At 47.2% G+C, this 19,511-nt stretch overlaps 1 protein-coding gene across 2 annotated transcripts; it reads right to left on the bottom strand.

Moving 5' to 3' along the window:
• Positions 1-1,966: 1,966 nt before the first annotated feature.
• Positions 1,967-18,794, bottom strand: PLA1A (phospholipase A1 member A). 2 transcript variants are annotated; one of them, XM_083420267.1, is made up of 12 exons: positions 18,058-18,794; positions 17,293-17,953; positions 16,035-16,236; positions 15,076-15,253; positions 13,410-13,518; positions 12,832-12,933; positions 11,165-11,254; positions 10,043-10,210; positions 8,560-8,649; positions 7,126-7,234; positions 3,822-3,986; positions 1,967-2,914 (listed from the first exon to the last, which is right to left on the bottom strand). In XM_083420267.1, exons 2-12 carry the CDS (start codon positions 17,363-17,365, stop codon positions 2,830-2,832), a joined length of 1,371 nt encoding a protein of 456 aa, XP_083276393.1. In that variant the 5' UTR covers positions 17,366-17,953; positions 18,058-18,794; the 3' UTR covers positions 1,967-2,829. The 2 variants fall into 2 exon arrangements, with proteins under 2 accessions (XP_083276393.1, XP_083276394.1); XM_083420268.1 differs by lacking the exon at positions 18,058-18,794 and having other exon boundaries at positions 17,324-17,813.
• Positions 18,795-19,511: the final 717 nt, after the last annotated feature.

Here is a 19,511-nt window from a genome sequence, read left to right as displayed (position 1 = left end):
GCTGCTCCGGCACCCATGCTGTGCACTCGGGGGGGGGGGCAGGGTCAGCTACTCATGGGGAGTGCTGCCTGCGGCGAGCAGTGAGTGTCCCAGGGGGGTGCCGCCCACGGCGAGTGTCCCTGGGGGGCAGCGATGTCACCCACCCGGTCAGGGATGACACCCAGGCTGGGCCGCACACACCACCCACCCCTTCCTCCCCCAGTGGGTACAAACTGGTAGTTTGGGAATTGATGGCTCTGTAAACAGGGTGCAGGAGAACAGAATGTAGATGTGAGCCAAAGGGCGACTCCAGGGCAACTCAAGAACATTGAGGGAAACTGTTAGGATAAAGTTTGAATCGGAGAGTTCAGCTGCTCTCTAGATGCTGCATCCGGAAACAAGATCTGACATGGCCAAAGGCCAGGGATGTTGGCAGTTGTAAGCAGAAGAACTGCTCAACTGAATCAGGCCAAAGGCACATTTAGTCCAACATCCTGTTCTCATGGTGGCCAATCAGATGCCTCTATGAGACAGGAAGCTCACAATCCCCACTTGGGATTCCCAAAATGATATTCAGGAGCCTGCTGGCTCCAACTCTGGAAGCAGAACATAGCCATCATGCCAGCAGCCACAGAGAGCTCCATCCTGCATGGATTTGCCTACGCCTCTTTTAAAGAATTTTGGTGCTGGAGGAGACTCTTGAGAGTCCCATGGACTGCAAGGAGATCAAACCTCTCCATTCTGAAGGAAATCAGCCCTGAGTGCTCACTGGAAGGACAGATCCTGAAGCTGAGGCTCCAAGACTTTGGCCACCTCATGAGAAGAGAAGACTCCCTGGAAAAGACCCTGATGTTGGGAAAGATGGAGGGCACAAGGAGAAGGGGACGACAGAGGACGAGATGGTGGGACAGTGTTCTCGAAGCCACCATCATGAGGGAGGCAGTGGAAGACAGGAGGGCCTGGCGTGCTCTGGTCCAGGGGGTCACAAAGAGGAGGACACGACTAAACGACTAAACAACAACAACAACTTTTAAAGCCATCCACTGTGGAAGCCATTATTGCATCTTGTGGGAGCAAATTTACTATGCACTGCGTAAATAAGGATTTTCTTTTGTCCAACATCCAGCTTCATTGGACGGGGCCAAGTCCTAATGTTATGAGAAAGAGACAACCTCTCTCCACTTTCCCCAAACCATGCGCAGGTGGCACTGTGGTCTAAACCACCGAGCATCTTGGGCTTGCCGATCAGAAGGTCGGCGGTTCGAATCCCTGCGACGGGGTGAGCTCCTGTTGCTCTGTCCTAGCTCCTGCCAACCTAGCAGTTCGAAAGCAGCCCAGTGCAAGTAGATAAATAGGTACCACTGCGGTGGGAAGGTAAATGGCATTTCTGTGCACTCTGGCTTCTGTCACAGTGTCCCATTGCACCAAAAGTGGTTTAGTCATGCTGGCCACATGACCCGGAAAGCTGTCTGTGGACAAACGCCGGCTCCCTCGGCCTGAAAGCGAGATGAGCACTGCAACCTTATAGTCACCTTTGACTGGACTTAACTTTCGAGGGGTCCTTTACCTTTTACCTTACCTTGCATCATGTCCCGCTTTACATTTTCTCTAAATTAAAAAGGCCCCCCAATTGCAATCTTTCCTCGTAGGGGAGTTGCTTCAGCCCCTCAATCATTTTGGTTGTCCTTGTTTGAACCTTTTCCAGCTCCATATCCTTTTTGAGGCAAGACAACCAGAACTAGACACAGTATTCCAGGTGCGACTGCATCAGAGATTTTTATAATGGCATTATGATACTGGCAGTTTTATTTCAATGACTGCGTCACAGAATTCACCTTGTTTCACAGCTACCACTCAGTGACACAACAGTTTTGTTGACTATCACAACGTTCTTTCCTTGCCAATTCAGGCACCCTAAATGCAGCGCTTCTCCCCCTGATGTTATGCCACAGTATAGAACCTATACTATAGAAACCACACAATCCTCTTCCTTTTGTTATGTTTTATTATTGACTCAGTAAATCACATAGTTGTATCCAGTGCTTTTTTTGGGGGGGGGCACTCAAGGGTACGCAGTACTGGCATATTTTTTCTAGAAGAAAAGCACTGGCTGTATCCTATATTTCTTTATTGGGAGTTATGACGATTTTTTTTTTAAATTTTAAAGCATGCAATTCTTTTTCCTTCTTACCACTTTGAACAATCTGATGTCATAATACATGGTTTACGTGCTACTTGCTTTGACATGTTAGGAAAGCATAAAGGCTGCAGCAGAAGCTACAAACGGAATATCAAAGGAGACTATTAGCATCAGGGAATACCTGAGTCAAAATCATGATATCAGACACTCCTCAGTGATGACTTGTTTTACAAATGGTTGAGTTTTAGCAGCTGTTATCGGAAACAATACGACCCCTACAGGTAAGACTCGTCACTAGAAATGGGCAAACTCTTCCTGGGTTGACTTGGGAGTTCCCAGTCTCTCTCCTAGTCTGCTGACTCCCAGCATGCTGTCAGCCAGTATACTGAGGTGATGTAGAAGAGGGAGGGAAGAATAAAATCTTCCTCTTGCAAGGAACTTCAGGATAACAGCATTATGAAACATCAAGCAAAGCGACATGTAAAGAACGCAACATTAATTATGTCTAATCTACGGACAAGAATGTGCTATGAGCAAATGCAGCTCACATTTGCTTCAAAGAATTCCATTCCTAAACACGGGAACTGAGAGAATTTCTGTATCTGCATCCACTTCGTTCCCCGACAACTGGGCTTCTATCACATTTCTTTATTTTCGAATATATGCCTCCACCCTTAGGAGTCTTCTTGTTCTTTCTTAGCTCAGTTGTGCTAATCACAGGCGACGGTGAGGCCACGTAGAAGTGGGTTGTTTCGTGTCAGAGTCAGCAGCTGAGGGAGACAGAATATCTCCTTACTGTAAAAGAAAAAGAACTGAAGTTAAAGGATGCTAAGAAATCCAGTGATAGGGCTGGGAGGCTTTTTGGTAAAGGTATATTAAATCAGCCAGCATGGTGACTAGAAGATTAGACAACAGCTCTCATCGTACACCTTTTTTGGCCCTTTTGAGAATTGCAGTCCAACATCTGCAGCACATCAAGCCGGTTACCCACTGCACAGAGCCACAGGGCCTCAGGTCTAGGGCCGGCCCATCCATGAGGCAAGGGGAAGCGGCCACCTCAGGGTTGTTCAGGCTGTTTTGTCAGCCTGCCGGCCTTCATTTTCATTTCATTTCACTTTTAATTTGTATACCTCTTTTCTATATTACTATAGAAAAGGCAATTTACAAGCTGAAGAAACAACAAAACAGACAGCAAAGATCATGCACCTTATAATAATCTGATCCAATACCAAAAAGTCATAATACAAACATAACTTTAAAATATACAACTTGTATCAAATAAAGCAATATTCAATTGGGATATAATAGTAAACAGTAGAATTATATGTCAGCCAATAATGAACAGTTTACACTTAACGATAACAATAAAGAATTACTAAACTATAATCAATAAAAATAATGGAAGGTCACAATGCATAAAATACCACAAAACATCCCAAACCATGTAAAAGGGTGGGACATGCAAGGCAGCTGTAGTGACAGGTCTCGGTTTGGGAGGCAATGGCTTGTTTTATATTACCAGTTTCTCCCACACAAGTGGGCATTGTTTGGCCTTTGAGAGCAACCCCTAATGAAAGGGAAGAAATCCCTCACGTTAACCTCTTGATTATCTGCGTGGAGCCCAAACACCGTAAAATGAAGACAAAAAGGCTTTCCATTCCTCACTCGGGTTGAGTCCTTAGAAATCCTGCATCTTGGTTACCTGGTGTCGACAGGCAGGGCAGCAGTGCAGAACTGGCCCCAAACAGGAGTCTCCTCTTTATTCCTCCTCCAGGTCTTGTGACGGTGCTGCAGCATCACACTTTTCATCTGGCACAGCGGGGCAGAGTGGGGCAGGAGGCCTTTGCCCACGGTCTGCTGCTTGGGTCTGCGAAAGACAACAAGGGGGTGCGAGGAAGCGACAGGGACTTTTTGCGCATGCAGGATAAACTTTAAGGTGTTTACAGACAATCCTTTACATGCCCCATTCACATATTTTGGGAATAATAATAATAATAATAATAATAATAATAATAATAATAATTTATTATTAATACCCTGCATACCTGGCTGGGTTTCCCCAGCCACTCTGGGCTGCTCCCAACAGAATATTAAAAACACAACAAAAGATCAAACTTTAAAAACTTCCCTAAACAGGGCTGCCTTCAGATGTCTTCTAAACATCAGACGGTTGTGTATTTCTTTGACATCTGATGGGAGGGCATTTCACAGGGTGGTGCCACTGCTGAGAAGGCCCTCTGCCTGGTTCCCTGTAGCTTCACTTCTTGCCCTGACTGAGGGAACCGCCAGAAGGCCCTCGGAGCTGGACCTCAGTGTCCACCGTGTCCAGCTGGACCTCAGTGTCCACACAATATTACCAGCCTTCTGTAAACAGCTCATGTTTCCCCCCTATTCTATTTCTCCCAGGGGTGCCCAAACCTTTTTCAAAGAGGGCCAGATTTGATGAAGTGAACATGTGTGAGGGCCGACCACAGGGGCCGGACTGAACCCGCCAGTGGGCTGGATTAGGCCCCCAAAACGGGCTGTGGACATGCCTGATTTACCCCCACCCCGAGCAAACTAGGAAATAGTAGCCTAAACTCTACCAGTGTGTATGCCCTAGATTTCTACTTCCCAGTCCTTTGATGGGAGTGTAGTCTTTTGCACATGCAATGAGATTCTGGGAGGTTAATCCCTGCGCCTCTTCACGTCCTTCCTGGGTGAACCTTCACCATTACATTTCCCTCAGAACCCATTTGTTGGTTTATTTCTTTGTATGTATTTGTGTGTCCCTTCCTCTTTCTTTGACTTTTTAGAGTTTCCTAAGCTTTACAAAAGGGAAGAGTAAAAAAGGGGGGGGAGGGGGGGGAGTAGCAAGGTTTCCTCCCGGGTGCAAAAAGAGGGTGAAATTGCCCAAGATTATTTCCTAGCATGTTTGGGAAGTCCCATCACCTTCCCTTTCGGTAAAATGAGAGAAGTTGCTCCACAATCTTTTTGCTCTGTCAGGTTTAGCATAGTAAACAAGCCTGCAAGGCTGGCAGCTGAAGAGCTCTTCTCTCTTGTGGCAGAAAGAACAAAGGAGTCAGATGACAAGCCTCCTGCAGGAAAGAGGGATGTCGCTTGCCTTCCCTCAAATATATATATTACACACATTAACAACAACAACAATAATATACAGTCCCATGTTTACAGCTCTAAACAAGAGAGGCCAATTATCCAAGGGGTGGAATGAAAGAATGGTGGCCCCAATAATCAGGAAAGACAACAAGACTCACCCAGCAAAATGTAAACTAATCTCCCTATTCTCAGCAATGAGCAAACAGTGAAATGTTCTGATAGGGCACTGCAAAACTATTCACCAGTATGCCCACCTCTAGGGGTGGACAACTAGGTGGTTTGTTGGGACGCGGGGGGCGCTGTGGTCTAAAACCACTGAGCCTCTAGGGCTTGTCGATTGGAAGGCCGGCGGTTCGAATCCCCACAACGGAGTGAGCTCCTGTTGCTCTGTTCCAGCTCCTGCCAACCTAGCGATTCGAAAAATAGGTACCACTGTGGCGGGAAGGTAAATGGCGTTTCTATGCACTCTGGTTTCTGTCACGGTGTTCTGTTGTGCCAGAAGCGGTTTAATCGTGCTGGCCACATGACTCGGAAAGCTGTCTGTGGACAAACGCAACCCCATAGTCACCTTTGACTGGACTTAACCTTCCAGGGGTCCTTTTTTTACCTGTTGGTGCCCCCTACTGTTCAATTTGTACTTAAGCAATATTGCAACTACCCCTATCCAGTGCTGCTCATAGTCTAAGGTGTTTTGGGGACAGGGCAGTTTCTCTCCTGCTGCCTGCCAAGGGTAGTGTTTTTCTTTATTTCAAAAAAAATGCAATCTCCTGGCTCACACATTTTCAATTTACGTTAATAACAAACATAAATTGAAAACGCGTCTCAGAGAACTTGTGAGTGAAGTGCCTGGCCCTGACTGCCAAGGGCCCTCTCCATCCAAAGGAATGCACATGGTAGATAGTTAAATCTTTATTGTCAAAGCTGACACAGTCGTTTCTACAGGTCCGAATACCCCCCCCCCCACAAGTCTAGCGTCTAGGCAGCTATTTCACGCTCCACACCCTCTGGAGTAGTTGCAGCAACAGGGGACCACTCCCCCCTATCAGTTTATGTACCGTCCCCTGATGGGCTGCACACCCACAGCCAGAGACTACACCTGTGTGGAAGCCTTCAAAGGCTTCCATGAACTCGGTCACCTTGGATTCAGCCCACATTGAAATTTGGGCTCTGAAGGGGGCCATAGTTCTGCAACAACATGGTTCTGCAAGCAGATGTGGAGGCCATGGGCTGTTTCAGGGATGTGCATGCCAGTGTTTTGAGAAAGAACCACCATCTTCAGACTGGGCCATCCCTTTTGCTGACACCCACTTCTCTGGCTCTGTGGTGCTCCGTGTCCCCATGTGCCCCCTCATCCTTGCCAATCAGGCATTCTCCTGGCAGGATGCTACTAGCTTGGTTGCAGTCCCTGGTAAGGAATCGCATGAGCTGCTGCTGGCTTTCACCTGCCAAACTCATGAATAATAAAGACATGTCTTTGCTCAACAACTGTGTGTTCCTTGGCTGAGTTTGGTGGAAATATGGGAGGAGGGGGCTGATAAGGGAAGTGGTTCATAATATGATAAAGTGCTTCTAGGTGAGTGATCTCAGTGGGTGGATCTTCCCCAGGAAATTGATGAAGGTTCAAAATAATACTCCTCTGTTATTTAGGGGAAGGGTAAAGTGTCTACTCTTGGGTGGAAGTTTGTGCTGCTGTTATATTCCACAAATGTGACTGTTGCAGAGAGTCTTGTGAAGATACTTAGGCTGCAATCCTGTACACACTCACCTTGGAGTAAGTCACATTGGAATTAATGGGCTTTACTTTTGAACAACCATGCATAGGATTGCACAGTCAGCTAAGCAAATCTTGAAAGGAAAAGGGGACAGAGAGAATCGTGAGAAGCACATCAAAATTGTCCGTTGTCACTTACATGATGATGCTGGTGCTGAATGAGGAGTTGCTGCTGAGAAAGGCTATCTCAATGTTGGTGTCCGAAGTCCTCCTCGTCTGCAGGCGAAATTCTACCAGGCTATGATACACTAGGCAACAGAGATCACATTTGGGGCACAAAGCACTGAATATCTTTAGACTCTGGCTTTAACAGAAGATGGCTGCTATATCTTCTGCAAAGCCATCCATAATTTACCCCTCTTCAAACCATTTAACTGCTCCTTTGTTTAACCTTTAAGCAAAGTTAGGGTTAGGAACTGACATAATCCACAGCTCTGGATGCATTTTACAGATTTTTCAGAGCTGGATCCTCAGCATCAGAGACCTTAACACTACAGACTGAACTTTTCTATCTCTGACCACGAACGCTTTTTACTGGAGCCAATTCACACATTCAATTCCAGCCATCAAGTGTAGAGAAATAAATTCACGCAGCCGGCATTAGTGAAGCAGTCGCCCCACGAGCCCCTCCAGATCTTTCCATCCTACATGCGACATGTGCAGGGGGGAGTAGGATCATAGCAGCTGCTCCCACTCCTGACCTACACATTTATCTGAAGATCTGCACAGATCAGGGGTTGCCAGCATGGAATCAGCATAACTGAGTGCACCTCTTATGGTCTCAGTAAATATACCCTCAAAATCCATAATGCATTAGACTGTTTGCTCCTCGTGCTTAATTCCTGTTTTTATTGGCTCAGCCTCTCCTACGGTGAACATGCCCCCTTCAACCTACCCACACTTCATTGGATTCTAGGACAGGACATCTGTTTTAATTTCCATTCTGAACAGAAAAGAGGTGCAAATAGCATCTATCTGTAAGTATGGCAGTGGCTGGCATAGGTTTTTTCCCTTTGGGGACCAATGGGAAGGGGATGCCCCACGTTTTGTGGCCCCATCTATTTTTCTTTTCTTTTCTTTTCTTTTCTTTTCTTTTCTTTTCTTAAGATGTGGAAGCCATTTTCTTTTATGCTACACCCTCTCTCCTGCCATTTTGTGTTAGGCCATGGCGCTGTGGCAGCCATTTTGTACGACTAACACCCAATGCGCTTTCCTCAAAATTCCAAATGTGCTTGCTCTGGCCCCCCAAAGATTGGTAGTAGCTCATGGCATTGTGCTCCATCCATGCCCTACAAGTTTATTTGATAGTCTGCACAAAGCCTAGATGTGTGCTCTGGGTGTCTAGAGGTCTCCCATGTGTCTGTGAAAAAACACAGTTCCCAATCATATGGCGAGAGATGCACATGTGCAGGCTCTATGCAGGCCTTCAAACAAATGTGCACAAGTCCGATGTGTGAGAACAGTGCATGAGAGCCCATTCCCTACACCTGTAAGGGGCTCTCTGTGGGATTTTGATATTCTCTGCTGTTGCCTTGAAATATCAAGAAAATCTCAGCCCTCTGGATGCACTCACCACAGTATGGTGCTGATGCAGCTGTGGTCAGGTAAACCTTTACCTCTGTCGATAGTTTCCCCACGTGGACTCCTCCATTGTCTAGCAGTCCTAAAACAAGAATAAATGAAGTTTCTAGTCCTTATGTCAGTGAAGTATGTGAGAGGAAGGCTGAATAAGATACCCAGCAGTCAAGGGGGAGATTTTCATTCCTCAGCCTAGCATAGCTAGCAGATGTAGAATATATGTGAAATGAGAAAATACATCTCTCTTGCTTTGCTTATTGTGCATGGGTATACAAACTGTCAAACGCATCTCTTAGAAGAACTTGGGTTTAGGGCGTTTGGTTTGAGAGAGAGAAACAGAGTCTTTGCAGACATGTACACTGTATCTCTCTATGCGTCACGATGGGTGGGGTATAAACAAATAAATAAATAAATCATCACCACTGAAGATATTTCTGTAACTTTGTGTTAAGCATAAGCAAGATCAGAATCTAGATCACAAAACAAGACCATCTCGTTTCTCATACATCCCTTCTTTGGTGATTTTATTTTCCATTGTCTGAGCAAAGAGAGGGAATGAGAACAAAGCAGTTTTGTTGCCACTACAGAGAAGGCCTTGTCTGGTTCCCTGCAACCTCACTTCTCGCAACGAGGGAACCGCCAGAAGGCCCTCGGGAGCCAAGGTACGACTGTACTTCATTATCAGTCTCTTTCATACATGAATGCATACGGTACAGATAAAGGCACACAAATTGGATCTCCCGTCCACTAAATGTGGATCCCAAACTGGACTGCAGTTCTAGATCTGATTATCGGTCACCTCAAATTATGCCATGGGTGCAGGCAGGCAGTTCATGGGAACCAAACCCACTCCTTTTGGTTAACCTGTGTCGCAGCTCAGGAGGGGGAGATCACCTGACTGGGTTACCTGTCTCATGTTTCTCCTCCTGCTGCCGCCTGAGAGGATGGCCACCAAGGGGGGCCAAGGGCTTACTTTTCTCACTCTGCATGGCGTCAGATAAGCCCGCTTCATAACCCATGCTTTGAGACTGGCTTGTTTAGCAACTAACCATCTAAACCAGAATTTCTGACTTGCACGCCTTGCGGAGAATATTTAACTCTGAAAGGATTCTCAGCAGACCTCTTTCTCCTGGCCCCACAGGATGCAGGAGGGTGTGAGCGTGGTGCTGCTTTGCTGAGGCTGATGCATACAGTGTCAAGCCACAGTTAAAAGGCAAAGCAACTCACGAAACCATCGATTCGGGCTATTTAATCTTGCATCCTGCCATTCAGAGTTTATGTCTGCAATTCTGTCTATTTCCTACCTGCGTAGAAATTGTTAAGGACAGCAAGGCTTCAGCTCCACTCCTGACAGACAAGACTGGATCCCTGACACCTCTCCCACACTCAAAATTTCCAGCCAAATTCTGGATTCCTAGATCCCTCTGCATGCCTGATGCTGCTTCTCATTCATCCAAGAGGCAAGCTGAGCAACATACCTATTGTTGGACAGGAGAGGGGAAAAGGCTCCAAGCAGTCCAAGCAGCGGCCACTTAAGAAATCCTTGTAACTGGAGCAAGGGAAAGCCATCATGGGGCAGGGCTCAGTCAAGGCGCTGATGTAGAAATGTACCGATCTCATATGGTCGCAGATCAGGTAGTTATAGCCTGAAGAAGAGGAAAACAGCATATCAAATGAGGCAAGCACTCCTGATTATCAACTCAGCGGGTGGACTAGCATTTCTCACCTTTGGCAAAGATTGTGTGTCCAGAAGCACTGGGTTGCCATACATCTGGGAAAACCCCGACATGTCCTCTTTTCGGAGGCCAACACACCCATCAGGGTGGATTTTTACATTTTAAAGGAAATGTCTGGGTTTTTTTCAGATTTTTGGGGGCTTGGAATCCACCCAGAGTAGAATTGTTGTTGTTGTTACAACAGAAAGTGTCAAAAATATTTATAGGAATCTGATCTCAATGTAAATATCACCATAAATACATGGAGCACCATCTGGGGTAAAATATATTTTAAGGCTATATCAGCCCATATTATTTTACCACTTAGTTATGTTTCTCTAAATGAATATCAGAGAAAATTCAATAAAACTAGTGCACATATAACACACCAGTTAAGCTATGAAACTCCATCCCACGTGTCATGGAGAGTCTCTACAACAATTCACTTTAACTACCTTTGGCTTTTTAGAGATTTAAGATGTATGGGTATTTCTCTTTCTGCTTAGTTTCAATGTATCGATGTGGGGTTCATTATATATTTGTTTGCCCTGGGCAACAAGATAAAGTGACCGACAATTTTAATAAAAATGAAATAATAAATTGAGAAACTTGCTACCATGGGTTGTATTCATGGCTAAGTGAATATGGACACCAGTGCAAAGATTCCTGCCCCTGTGGATCCTGCTGCCTGAGGCAGTCACCTCACCTTGCCTTGTGGGTGGGCCGGCCCAGCTGGCAAACCTGCTACTACTTTGACAGCACTCACTGGACTTGAATAGAGGGAGCTCCTGATATAGTCTACCTCCATTTCATTGAAAACTTGCAAGGATAAATGGTTAGGAGTGATGGATGGCAATGAAAAGCAGCTTCTATTAGCAAACTTACCAGATGATATAAAACGGGGACATCCAGGCTGATCTCTGCCACCATTGACATAGTAATCAATGTGGCCAACAGGGATCCGGATACCAAAATCTGAAAGAAGACCTGAGTTAGGATTGCACTTCTATCTTGCATTCAAAATATTCCATCTGGATATTCAGGGCAAAGTCCCAGTTAGAAGGGTTGACAACAAATGGAAAATCCACTAACCTAATTCACAAAACCTTTGTGTGTGTGTGTGTGTGTGCACGCGTGTGTGTGCGCGCACACACACACACACATATGGGAGAGGAAGAGATCTTATCATAAGAAAACCTGGTGTGCTCTGGTCCAGGGGGTCACGAAGAGTCGGACATGACTAAACAATTAAACAACAAAACAATGTGGTGTGGATCTATAAAATAGACTTTTTTATTATAATTTGTAGACTTTAGTAATGTTAATATAAATGCTAAATACTGTATAACAAAGGGAAAGTATTAGCACTCAGAAATTAATAACATACACTAACAAAGCACACACTAACAGTGAACCAGCAGTTGTTTATAACTATTTTTAACTGATCATTTTATTGTTTTAACCTTTTTGCAAAGTGCTCTGAGGTTTTATTGCATCCACGTTGTACGTTGATCTTGTGAAATAATAATAATAATAATAATAAAAACTTAAATACAGTAGTGCAATTCACTGTTGTGTGCCAGCTAGAATGGGAGAAAGACTACTCGTATGGGGAAAAAGGCACTGTTATATGTACCCCAATCTCTGAGTGGTGAGAGACTTCAGGGGTGAGAGAGCACATCATGAGTTTGATTTCTCTGGGATGCAGGTCACTGGTTTCTTTATAATATATGGCTTCACTTACACACACATATAAGCTGGAGGGTTTCACAGCATTAACACTCCAGCCAATCTTATTTCCCAGTTAGCTTTCTTTGGACTCAGCGCAGAGAACAAATCTAGCCTCTCTGTGGCTTCCCAGCTCCAGGTGAGACTAGATCAAGGCCAGCCCTTGGTCTCCTACCTATAAGAGGACATGTTCTCCAGACAGGCAAGCGGGTGGAGGAAAGACCTGCCCTCTCCATCTCTCCCCTTTGCTTATTTTATATTATAAGCTCCTTGAGAACAGGGGTTTGCCTATATTTGCCTGTGGAACTCTGTAAGGCACAACATATACAGTTGTACCTTGGAAATCGAACAGAATCTGTTCTGGAAGTCCGTTCGACTTCCCAAACGTTCGGAAACCAAGGTGCGGCTTCTGATTGGAGCTTCCTGCAGCCAATCGGAAGCCGCATCGGACGTTCAGGTTCCAAAGAACGTTCACAAACCGGAACACTCACTTCCAGGTTTGCGGCGTCCGGGAGCCAAAACGTTCAACTCGCAAGGCGTCCGGGATCCAAGGTACGACTGTACTGATGGCAGTCAAAAAAAGTGAGCAGACAAATTATCTTCTATCTTCTCCTGGCCAGGAATATAGAGTGGTAGGGACAACATTCACAAAGTGGCCACCTTGATTAGAGAGGCTGGACCTCCTGCATGTCCACCACTGCAGGAAGCAGGGTGTTTTGGTTGGTATCTTCATAAAACTCGGCTCCAGCTCCCCACCTTGCAGAAGGAGGGGCAAACAAAGGGCTTGGGAAGCATCATGGGATTGGCCACTGCAAGCAACGTACTGTCTGCATCCGTGTGAATGGCTTCCACAAAGACAGCATCGCCCGGATCTAGGCGCTCTTCGCGGCTGGCCTTGGTATACTTGGGCCCTGCAGGATCCAGACCTGGAATATGGATGAAAAACAGAGTGCTACTATGGTCTGGGAGGTCTGTGGCGAGGGCTGGATTCTAGACACATCAAAGAGGCGATTCAGTTCAACGCGTGGTAAACTCATACAGGGAAATCCGGTAGGGAAAGATGGGACTCCACAGCGCCATCTAATGTCACAGTGTTATATTGCACATACAACACATATAGCTGCACATACAACACATATAGCTGGGACCTCACTCATTTTCTGTTTTTGGGCTAACCAAACTTGGGCTACAGTGGGAACATACATAAATAATCTCAAAAAAAGGTTTAAGAAGTTATCCAGACCTTTATTTTTGATTGTGGGTCTGTCAAACTAGTCAAACCAGTAGGATTGCTAGAAATCACCTCGATAGCTGTAATGGCCTGGCAAAGTGGCCAAGAATCCTTCATTTCATTTTTTTTTCATGGGCTAATATAGACGTTTTTCCTTTTTATTCTCCTTACCAGTAATCCTTCCCAGTCGGCCTTCAAAGAAATGGCCTACCAAACCCCCGGCATGGGCTCCCAGGCTCACCCCAATAAGGTGGATGGATTTCTCAGGCACTCCCAAGTCCTGAAAAGTTAGGATGAACAGGATTAATTGACGCCATTTCATCATTTTTCTTCCCTAAAGCCCTCCAGAGGTTCCAGTAGATCCCATCACTGCTGCCTTTCCCTTTGTCTTGCAAGCCTTTTGGTTGGAAGGTCACCAGCAACAGCTCCCCACATGTACAGCACAGAGGAAAGCATCAGAACAGGGGCTGGGTAGAAAGCAAATCGATCAGTGGCATAGCATGCGTTGCCAGCACCCTGGGCAAGGCAAGGATAGCTCCCCCAACCTCCTTGCAGGCGTTGTGCAGGAGGCAATGAGGGAACTTCGCTGTGCCCCTGTGGTGGCCGCTCCTCATGAAGGCCGCTTGCCAGCTGCTGCGTTCACCCGCTCAGCGAGCTCCTGCTGGGAGCATCAGCTGGTGGTCTGGGGCAGGCTTGGTGGCTGCAGCAGGCCTAGGAGGAGGGTGGTGGAGAGCTGGCCATCTCTCCTTGGCCGCACAGCACGAGGACAGGTGCCAGCTGATCCCAGCTGAGTGGGCACCTCTCCTTTCCATGCTCCCGCCACGGGTGCATGCTTTTCTGGCCAGCAGTTCTGCCCGGGGCAGGCGTCCCTTCACTGGCCATGAGGAGAAGGAGGCACCGTTGCAGCCCTAAAGATCCAGCCCGCGTGTGACTGGCCTCCCCGCGGCTCTGGAAGGCAGCAGCCACACGAGGGAGCCTGTCGTGGGGGCGCTGGGTTGTGCCCTGGGGCCACGGCCCCCCTTGCCCCACCATGCTATGCCACTGGAGGCTATAGAATGAAAGGTTGAAGAGGAAAAAAGGAAGAGGAAGGAAGAGAGGAAATCGACACACTGAGAGAGAGGGAAAGGAGAAGTCCCCTAGGGCTTCTGTTGAACTTTCTAGCCCCTCTGCTTCACACTCATGCATGCGTGCGCACACACACACACACAGTCCTCCCCTTTCCTTCCTATCAAGTCTCTAGCTGAACCCAGAAGTCTCTCATCCCTCCTCTGTGGGAAAAGGATCAGTTTTGGGCTTTAAAGAAAGTTAGAAAGAGAGAATAAAAGGGTCAATATTTTTAAAAGTCATAACAATTAACCAGGAACAGAGAGGAAGGGGATGAGTGGGGAAGCTGTTACAGGAGGAAGAAATGAATATGAAAGGAGTGTGGAGCAGAGATGGAAACTGGCAGTTTGCAGGTGGGAATAGGACACAAATTTAGCATTAGAGGAGAAGAAATGACAGGAGATGAGTAAAAAGGTTGTGGTGTTTTTTTGAGAAGCATGGAGGGGAAGGGAAAATATAAAATAAAATCTTTTCAGAACTTAGAGCCTCTGGACCTGCAGATTCTGTCTAGAATAGGGAGTCTGAGACAATGACTTTACCCAGCTTGGGGAATGGTGACGAGTGGAACACCCTGAGGTGGCAAAGAGTTGAGCTACTTTCAGGGAGGGATTAGCTATATAGAGAAAATTATGTCTGTATTTGCCAGTTGATTATGCTCCTCTCCACCACCATTTTGTAGCTGGTTGGCCCATTTCCGTGAAACACCCAAACTCAGAAAGACATTTCCACCTACCAGCAACTTGCGAATAAAACTGGCTATTTCTAGTGCCAACTTCATCACATTTTCCACTGCAGCATAATAGGCGGCTGTGCTCCCGTGGACCCAGTCGACAGCAATCACGTTGGCTTGGGCTGCCTGCAGCAGGGCCTTGATCAGCCCGTCTATCCAGGACGGCTTTGTACCCAGGACCCTGAGAAGACAAGGGAAGAAGGCAGGAGCTCATGCAATGCGGACTTTTGCACTGGGGGGCTGGAGCACTGCACCCCCCAAATTTGGAGAAGCGCGAATTCCAGCAGATAACTGTGTTTTGTTTTGCATATTGTTTGAGGAAGCACAAATTAGGGAGTTTCACATGCTATTAAAATATGAACCAAACCAAACTCTTCCCACATCCCTAGAGATGAGAGCCAGTGTGGTGTAGTGGTTAAGAGCGGTGGACTCGTAATCTGGCGAACTGGGTTCGCTTCCCCGCTCCTCCACATGTAGCTGCTGGGTGACCTTGGGCTAGTCACACTTCTCTGAAGTCTCTCAGCCCCACTCACCTCACAGAGTGTTTGTTGTGGGGGAGGAAGGGAAAGGAGATTGTGAGCCGCTTTGTGACTCCTGAAGGGGAGTGAAAGGCGGGATATCAAATCCAAACTCTTCTTCTCCTAGTTGCTGCACATGCTTCTTGAACATGCAGCCAGCAGAATGCAAAGGGTGAGCACATTGGCCAGAAGGCAGCCCCAGCAGCCCCTTAGGCATGCTTGTAACATGCAGGGGGTTCATCTGAAAACCCCAACTGCTAAATTTTAGAAGGCTGGTCTTGTGTTTTTCCTTAGTAATGATTCTTCCCCACCACAATCTATTTTTCTTACATTCATCTTCACCTTGGGCCATTGAAAGTCCCCACACAAATGGAAAAGCTGTAAACAAGGAAAATGGCTGCCACTTAATTTAACTTTAGCTTGACCATCCATTTTTGTATGTACCTGAAACCATGGATTATTACTTTGGTTCCCAAGGTGGCATTGAAACTGGAGTTCTGCAGGTCCTCCCGTGTGGAGAGCAGCTGTCCACAGCTGGGGTTGGAAGAGGAGAAGAGGAGAAACTGAACTTTGAGACTGCTTCCGCGCAGTAAGCTTGCAGACTGGAAATCGGTGCATGCTTGGCTTCTTGTAATATTTTCAGACCCTGAAATAAGATGTAAGCAAAGTACGCACAGCCAGCTGTTATGTAACAAAAGCACTAAATAAAACCTGTGCGGTATTATTAAATGGTGCTTCAAACACCAAGGATTCGTTTCCACAGTTTCCATAGCTTCTCTGAAGCCTCCCACATCCCATCTCTTTAACTATGCACAAGAAAAGTTGTTGAAAGTCTGAGAGACAACCTTGGAGAAATCGTTTTTGTCTGGACTCTTCTGGGAACAGTGAAGATTTCAGCCTGGATTCTGATCTCATTTGGCCAACACTGGGGTGGCGGGAGGACTCTTATGGAATATTGATGCTGTGAAACCTTCAGACTTATGCCCCCCCCCCCGCCCCTCCAATGCTACTCTCTCCTCAAGGATACAATAATATGTCAGGGGATCAACACAGGACACCCCACCCCAAAATCACCACCTCCACATTCCATGGCTCAGCTTCCCTCCGCACAGGTACAAAAAGCTACTGCATGCAAGACCCTGGTGGGGTGTTTTGAATCAATCTTATTTTTAATCAATCTTATTTTTTTGCCAGGTTTGGTTTTAGATGACGATGATGATCTACTGTTAGTATAACAGAATCTGACAAAAGAAATAATATTAATCGTCATTTTCTCTGTATTTTTACCTTTCCCCCACCCATTTCTTCCAAAGTAAATAATCCATCTCCTTTTCAAACTGTTTGCCCAACTGCACAAAGCTTAGTTCCCAGCGCACATATTTCCCCACTGCCCAAAATGTTTCTGGCCCTGCAGCAGAACAAATCCTGGGGGGGGGGGGCAGGTTGCCTCCCTTTGCTTTCCTGCAGCCCGTCTCCTTTAACCTGCACTACTTGGGCCTGCAAAAAAGAGGAGCACTGGGCAGATGGCTGAGAGCTCAGCTTGAGAGATCCCCAGCTGTGCACCTTTATCTCCACCCACCTGCACGTTCTGCCTGCCTTCGTTTGCATTACTGTTTGTTGAGCTGTCAAAATGCCCCATGGTCAGAGGCATCCTGGCTCTCTCCACGTCTGCCATTCAAACTCCTGCCAGCATCTTCCTTACCTGCACCAACAAAGATGAAAAGCAGCCGTACCATGAGCGTTAAGACAGGACATCTCCTTGGGTCAGGCACCATCTTCCCTGCTGGGTCCTTCCTGGTCGTAGTAGATGAACGGGTGTGTGAACTACAGCCCGGCGGATCAGTTTGGGGTCTTGGTTAATGGTCAACAGGCCCTGAGGCTTGGGACTCCAGCAGCTCCGTTCCCCTTTGCAACAATCCGTTGGATCCAGGCATCAGCTCAGTAGGAGGAGTTCCCAGGGCTGTTTTCTATGCATTTCAATGACCCCTCTGTTCAGACCGCTGGACAAACACTGGTGAATCAAAGCCACACAACCATCTGGCAGAGAGTCAAAGCACTGTTTACTAACTCTGTTTCAAAAGATAGGGATGGAATGAAGCTGTTGATTGGCGGCCTCAGATCAATGGGAAGAGGCTGTGCAGAAGACGCTGCAAACAAGACAGGAGAAAGTCTACCTCCAAGGGAACTCTGTGCCCAATGAATTACCGTATTTTTCGCCCCATAGGACACACTTTTCCCCCTCCAAAAATGAAGGGAAAATGTGTGTGTGTCCTATGGGGCGAATGCAGGCTTTCGCTGAAGCCTGGAGAGCGAGAGGGGTCGGTGCACACCGACCCCTCTCGCTCTCCAGGCTTCGCGCAGATCTCCGCAAGCCATGGGAGCCTGCGACGGGCTCCCGCGGCTTGCAGAGAGTTGCCTGCATGCTGAAGCCTGGGCGCACTGAGCTCAGCGCGCCCAGGCTTCGCACAGCTCTCCGCAAGGCGCGGGAGCCCAGCACCGGCCTCCCATGGCTTGTGGAGAGTTGCCTGTTCTGGGGAAGCTTGGGCTTCCCTGCCCCAGCCCTGCGCCTGGGGGGGAAAAAATAATTTCCCCCCTTTATTTCCCCCCCCAAAAAACTAGGTGCGCCTTATGGGACGGTGCGTCCTATAGGGAGAAAAATACGGTAGTTTCTCAAGCTGATGCAACAACTGCTCAATTTAGGCAAAGGATTGATTGCCCTGAAGATACACCACCAGAATTTGCCCTGCTAGGATTGTGTCAGGCAATTAGGATTGCCTGGAATGTGTGAAGGACTGCACCTGATGAAATATTAATTTTTCGTACCTTGGATAGCTATCTTGTCTGTCCCCTTGTGTCTGCCTGTGTCATTTATTGGTGGATGGGGATAAATAAAACTAGGTATCATAGGAGCCAACTCCTAGGGGCCATGGGGGCTTTGGCCCCCTCAATGAAATATTTGAGGTGGCCGGGCCCCCACAAAGATGATGTGCATTCCCATTCAAATGAGGGTGTGTGTACTGTGCCATGTGATCAGTTATGTGGGGACCCCCACAATCATTTATTCAAGTTGGCACCCCGGCTAGGTATACGGAGCTTTTGTTTGCCTTAGCAGCTCAAAATTTCATTGCACAACAAGGGGTTCTGTGTATTGGGGACCGCCTTAGGTCAAGATGCGCTTCTATACGATTTGCATTTTTAGTGTTTTTGTGATGACGAATGGTTTCTAACAAATAAACTTGGCCAGCTGCTGACTCCCTGCCATCTCCCTCCATGCCATCCTTCCTTTCAGTTTTCGGGCGCGCTGGTCTCAGAGCAGGCGGGCAGGGGAGGTGGGAAAACCCAGCTGGGAGATGGAGTTGCAAGAAGCATCGATAACTGGAGAAATAGGGAAGCCCCCATCCTGCCAGGGGGCACAGATCCTTCCAGCTCCCCTGTTCTATGAGTCTATGCCCAGCATGCACATGCTTAATGTCTGGTGGCTGTTTGGAGGGACGCCATGAGCATGCTGGCGCATGGGCCTCGGGCTCATCCCTGCAAAGAGAAATCCTGGGCCCACCAGAATTTCCCTGTTGTGGATTAGACCATGTCAGCGCTTCACGTGCTTCAGTTTTCTTCGCCTCATCCTGTCGAGTCCTGGCCTTGACAGATACCCATGAAATCATTATCCTCCATTCGTTTGCCAGCACTCCCATCGCCGCCATTAAATTAGGGCGTTTCCCAGTATGGGGAGAATCTGCTAAGGGAAGTAAATCCAGTCTAAGATCCCATGTTAAGGGAGGCACGTTGTGCTTCAGTTTCAGGCGTGTGTGGTGATGTTTCACAGGTGCCACCTAGCACCCCCCCACACACACACCCGGCTCCCATTTTGCTTCCCTGCACTCAGAGGGAAAGATGCAGCATTTAATCTGTTTAAAGCAGCTT

Source organism: Podarcis tiliguerta, assembly GCF_965153285.1.
Source record: "Podarcis tiliguerta genome assembly, chromosome: 17".
Taxonomy (NCBI): Eukaryota; Metazoa; Chordata; class Lepidosauria; order Squamata; family Lacertidae; genus Podarcis; species Podarcis tiliguerta.
This window is presented reverse-complemented; position numbering and strand designations above follow the sequence as displayed.

Excerpts from the sequence above, each read along its gene's own strand:
- PLA1A (XM_083420267.1), bottom strand. The coding sequence starts at position 17,365 with ATGGTGCCTGACCCAAGGAGATGTCCTGTCTTAACGCTCATGGTACGG. Across the intron at positions 16,237-17,292 it reads TTTCATCTTTGTTGGTGCAG|GGTCTGAAAATATTACAAGA; the intron begins GTAAGGAAGATG and ends ATCTTATTTCAG. Across the intron at positions 3,987-7,125 it reads TTCAGCACCAGCATCATCAT|ACCCAAGCAGCAGACCGTGG; the intron begins GTAAGTGACAAC and ends TGTCTTTCGCAG.